Source organism: Rhagoletis zephyria, unplaced genomic scaffold (genome assembly GCF_001687245.7).
Source record: "Rhagoletis zephyria isolate East Lansing unplaced genomic scaffold, Rhagoletis_zephyria_1.1 Rzeph_scaffold_05977, whole genome shotgun sequence".
NCBI lineage: Eukaryota > Metazoa > Arthropoda > Insecta > Diptera > Tephritidae > Rhagoletis > Rhagoletis zephyria.
This window is the reverse complement of record NW_016163060.1, coordinates 1-613: the sequence shown is the minus strand read 5'-3', so window position 1 is coordinate 613 and position 613 is coordinate 1. Positions and strand designations below refer to the sequence as shown.

General features: G+C 34.5%; 1 protein-coding gene across 1 annotated transcript; it reads left to right on the top strand.

Annotated features, from left to right (window-relative positions):
* Window positions 1–41: 41 nt before the first annotated feature.
* LOC108372689 (uncharacterized) lies at window positions 42–552 on the top strand (the record flags this gene model as incomplete). The annotated part of the gene is made up of 2 exons (XM_017628432.1): window positions 42–292; window positions 356–552. Coding segments are annotated over exons 1-2 (419 nt in total), but the record flags the coding sequence as incomplete, so codon positions are not given.
* Window positions 553–613: the final 61 nt, after the last annotated feature.

Here is a 613-nt window from a genome sequence, read left to right as displayed (position 1 = left end):
GCACTTTAAACGACGATATGTATGTTTTGGCATAATAAAACTATACTATTTGCAGAGAAAATAAATTAAAATGCGTCGATTGAAATGTATATTCTTTGTGGTTAAGTTATTTGTGTCTATGACTCTCAATTATGCCAAAAGTGAAGAGACAAATGCATCCATCAGTGAAATAAGAAAAAGGCGCGCTAGTATTATGGAACTTATGTTCTCGTATAAAAACGTGCAAGTTGTCATTTGGGAGTACATCCACTTGGAACTTTATGCTAACGAAAGAACCTGTGCGAGGCAAGAGGTATCAAAACAATAAAGTATATGCTTTATGTATATTTACGTATATATGTACTTAATTTTCCAGAATCGAGCTAGCACGTTTTGGGAAGTCGAGTGTCAATGCTGCGGAGATGATTTCTTCAAGCAAAACTTTAGATTGAAAAGACGGGATTTCCAGAAATTGTGTAGCTTTCTGGATCATATTAAAAAGAAAGTAACAAACTTCCAGAATTCGATATGCTTGGAGAAANATGTAGCTTTCTGGATCATATTAAAAAGAAAGTAACCAACTTTCAGAATTCTATATGCTTGGAGAAACGGGTGGCTATTGCACTTTATGCAC